The sequence below is a fragment of the Suillus fuscotomentosus genome (assembly GCF_016647785.1).
Source record: "Suillus fuscotomentosus strain FC203 chromosome Unknown F5891scaffold_175, whole genome shotgun sequence".
Taxonomy (NCBI): Eukaryota; Fungi; Basidiomycota; class Agaricomycetes; order Boletales; family Suillaceae; genus Suillus; species Suillus fuscotomentosus.
The window spans coordinates 58,127-62,366 of record NW_024539687.1 but is presented as its reverse complement, the minus strand read 5'-3'; the positions used below and the strand labels follow the sequence as shown (position 1 = coordinate 62,366).

The 4,240-nt window shown below is 50.6% G+C and overlaps 1 protein-coding gene across 1 annotated transcript; it reads right to left on the bottom strand.

The window, feature by feature from the left end:
* Window positions 1-2,866: 2,866 nt before the first annotated feature.
* F5891DRAFT_1217138 (uncharacterized protein) lies at window positions 2,867-3,912 on the bottom strand (the record flags this gene model as incomplete). Its single annotated transcript, XM_041369331.1, has 1 exon — window positions 2,867-3,912. Exon 1 carries the CDS (start codon window positions 3,746-3,748, stop codon window positions 2,867-2,869), a length of 882 nt encoding a protein of 293 aa, XP_041217238.1. The 5' UTR covers window positions 3,749-3,912.
* Between the last annotated feature and the right edge of the window lie 328 nt (window positions 3,913-4,240).

The window sequence follows — 4,240 nt, the reverse complement described above, 5'->3', positions numbered from 1 at the left end:
TCTGTAAGTACAATAGAAAAGTAAATAACAAGAGCGGACAATAGAAACATACGAGTTTTGCCGAAACACAATGAACGAAACAAATGACGCGCCTCGACTGCGAGCGCGCGCTTGCTATTCCAACAATGTTTGCTAGGTGAAGGTCTGACCCGCATTTCTGAGGTATTTTGCTTACAAGTTCTTTGACGCTTCGAAGAGCCTATTTCCTTCTGCCTCAAATCTGTGGTTGATGCGGGTGCGACACTGGTGTTCGTCTTTCCCATGTCCTCTGCCCATTGGGTGAAACGGTTTGTGCGAGCGGGACTGGGACTGGTCGCTCTGATTCGGGTTGCTCGAAGGAGGGAATGGGGATTCGGAGGCTTCTGCGAGGAAGGGCAGTAGTTCCGGTGGGATTGGGATGGGGGGAAGCCTGTCACATGCAGGGGGATATATCCCGCGGGAAGGTCCGTCTGCCGGGTTCTCTTTACTTGGTACGTACCGAGTAAGAATTGTGCATTCGGAATTGGCAGCGACCCGGTGAATTCGTTTGAAGACTTCGTTACATGCCTGGTTCCTGCTGCATCCTTTCCACCAACCCTCAACGACTCCCCGATTATCGCCGTATACTTTGAAGTAGGTTCTGGGGGGGCAAGCGTTCGTGATTGATTGCACGAGAAGTTCGAACCCAACGCTTTCTGCCCAGCCGATATCGCGTCCGTCTCTCTTCCATCCTGGTAAGAGCTTCCACGCGCGCCATTTTCCATTGATGACGATTCCGATCCCATGACCAGAGCTAGCGTCCGAATAGGCGTTGAAGTCGTATACGACGCACGGTCCTGGGATTGGGCGTGTGACATGGGTGGAACTGAGGGTGTCCTCCCACCACTTAATGTCGTCTGGAGTGCTGCGCGGAGGAGTTCTGGCCATGTGCGGGCGGTCTTCGAAAATGCACAGCATTTTTTCCAGGCTGGTAAGGTACGCGCGGCCCGCCGGTTTGATAAGCGATGCGTGTAAGAGTTTTCCATAGAGTTTCTGAACTTCTTGAAGGATGTGAGTTCTCTTAGCTTGCCACGCCTTGATGGCGTCAAGGTACTTAACACGTTTCTCGTTTGACAATGCGACTGTCCGTCTGTCAATATCCCATGCCAGTCCGATGTATGGCGGTTCGTCACTGAAGGGTTTGTCCTTGGATAACTCCCAAATGATCCCCAGGGTGGTAGAGAGGGCATCGATGTCTTCCATACCATATGTGAACTGCGCTTCTGTGCTAGAACGCGGTGAGCGGTCCGAAAGATCCTGAATGGGAAAGTGCGCGTCTTCGTCAAACTCTTCTTGTGATCCGTCTGATAAGGTTTCCCCCCTGTACCACTTACGTCCGCCGTTCGTGATGGCGCCTCCGTTCCTTGTGATTTCATTTGCCCACGACTCCCGTCTTCTATTATATTCTTCCATGTATGTCTTCTTGATACGGAAAAAAAGATGGTCGTCGACCCATTTTGACAAAGGGCCGATGCCTTTGGACCTGAATATATCAGCACCGGCGTCAGCCACGTTTCCGTAAATACCGGCTGATGGACCGAAACCGAAGCAAAAGGATGTATCAATGGCGAAGGCGTCTTCGCCCAACCGTATTGCCAGTCCCGCCCATTGAGATTGGTGCAGTGGAACGGTCCTGTATGCTTCGGCCACATCACGAACGGCTCCTTGAGAGCCTGGAGGGAGATGCCATATTGTTCGGCAGATGGTTGCGAACGTGCCATAGGTGCAGGGGAATAAATCAGAGTCGATTCTCGAATTAATAGAGCTAATAGTGGGGGGTGGATTGATAGGGTAGGATAAGTTCTGTACAAGGCGGAATTTCCCTGGTTTGCCAGGTTTTGGAACAAGTGAGAGTGGGGCCGTTTGGAAACTTCCAACGGCTGATTCAAGATCTCTGCCCGTGAACGGGCCAATGAAGCGTCCTTTCGAAAATTCACATTCAACGATCTGTTGGAAAACTTCTCCGTGTTCAATGATGGAGGCGCTATTAGGGGGTGTATATGTACATCTAATTGGAGGTATGCCTCCTGAAAAACCGAAGACGAGTCCTTCTGTAATGGACGGGTATTTATCCAGCAAGTCCGCTTCCGCCAGTAAGCGGTGCCAGCTTTCTGGGTTATATGGTGTGTGCGCCTTAAGTCTTCTCGCCTTGATGGCATGACTGAGCTCCGTGTTCTTTGCTTCCACAGCCTGAGCATTCGTGCGGTGCTTCGTGGTTTGAAATCTGGCAACCCCCGGGGCGTTGCCACTTGTAACACACTGGGATTCCCTGGGGATTGATGATACGTCCGTCTTCCGTTCGACGACAGTGAGTGTTGGCACCATCCCACGTGGTGAGAGACGTGCATCGTCCGATATTGTGTGTGAAGCGGCCGAGGCAAAGGGCGCAGGCTGAGCAGCCGCGAGAGCCTGCGCCACGAGAAAAACCCCCTTGACGTTGTTGGCGGTCACGGGTGTTGTTCGGAGAGGTCTGTTTGCTTTTCTGGTTGTCCGGTTTCTGCGTGGGGGAGCGTGATCTTGAGTTATGGTTCCGGTGGTCGTTGAAACTGTCTTGAGGGTCTCGGTAGCTCGACCTCCGGTGCTGGTTCGACGATGTGTCCCTGCTGGGGGTCTACATGGCGTTGTAGCATTGGTTGTCCATGTTATGATTGTGGGCATCCGCGTTATGTGTGCGGGCATCCATGTGGGTGGGGTTACGGGCATCCGCGGGAGAACGTCGCAGGCATCCGCGGGATCATCATCGCGGGCATCCGTGTCAGATGGGGATATTGTTCGTTGCGTATACAATGTTTGTGAGTGAAGAAAGGAAAGGTTCATAAATTAGTGAGTTTATTCAGTATTGGTTTGGTTAAGGACGTACGACGTTTAATGTGCGAGATCGAACTTTGTCCCACAATTCTTCGTTAATCGTGCGGATGAGGTTCTCGTTGACATTGCCGATGTTGAAACCTTCGTCTCGTTTGAGACGATCGTGCCAGTCTTGACGTACGCGGGACGCGTACGTCAGGATCACCATATCCCCAATGTCGCTGTTGTTCCGTATTGAGTGGTTCTCAAGGTGCCAGAAAAACAGGGAGAGTGCATCTATGTGAGGCCGGGGCCATTTAGCTTTGCTTATCTGTACGAGGAACAGATTCTTGGCTCGTAGAAAAATTGAGAATGATAACTCGTGGTCCGCTATGGCTGCCTTCGACGCTTTGAACGCTGATGTAGGTCGCAGCGTGAGTTGGTCGTCGGTCCTCGTTATGCTTAAGTCATTCTCTGCTATCGAACGCGAAGACTTTAGGGCATCTCTGCAACCTTCCGGAGAGAAATACCACAGTTCTACGTATTCAAAGTTGGTGAGTTTCTGAATCGCATATTGGGCAGGGCGAGGAGTTAAATAGTCCCCTACGGATGATGCTTCATCGAAGCCGTTCATCTTCGGTTTCTTCTTCTCTGCTTCTAAGCGCTCCTTCTCTGCTTCAGCTTCACGTTGGGCACGTTCTGCGTCTTCCTGGGTGATTCTTGCTCTTTCCGCTTCTGCTAATACTCTGGCTTCTGCTTCTTGATCTTGATTCCATTCTGCTATCCTTGCATTGTGGTCCGCATTCCATGTGTCTGAGAGGCGTGTCACGACTTCTTCTTCGGTCTGATTTGTGGCCGCTTGGAGGTCCGCGCGGATTCCTGCGTATGCGTTACCGGCAAAGTCTGGGATTACTTCGAGTGTGGGGTCGGCGACTAAAGCCATTATGGTTGATATTTAGGAATAGTGACTAGTCAGGTTGTGTGGTTTTGAACAGTGTTTTTTTTTTTTTTTTTTTTAGAGAGTGTCTTAAGTAGAAATAGAAGCGAGCAGAGTGAGGCTCAGTGAGCTTGCACGGCGACGAACAGTGATCGCGGCACGAAAGCAAGAGTTTTGGTACCGCGTCTCTTGTTCGCTCGAAGACCTTACTCTATTTTTCCTCTCGTACCTCGTTACATAATAGAGTGCCAATACAAGCCGTTCCTATTAATGGACACGTGACCCAACATCTTTGCCAAGAGCGTAGATGGCCAAATATAAAATTCAATTCAATTCATAATACAAGGTTGCTAAAATCCTCTCAGATCCTGCATGCACTTGAATACAAAGTATCTTTGTCCACCAGAATCGAAACGACAATGTCGCCTTTGGTACTCGCTGGGGTTTAGCTCGCAGCCAGCCTGCGTCCCCAAATATTCTGCTGTCTCAAATACAATA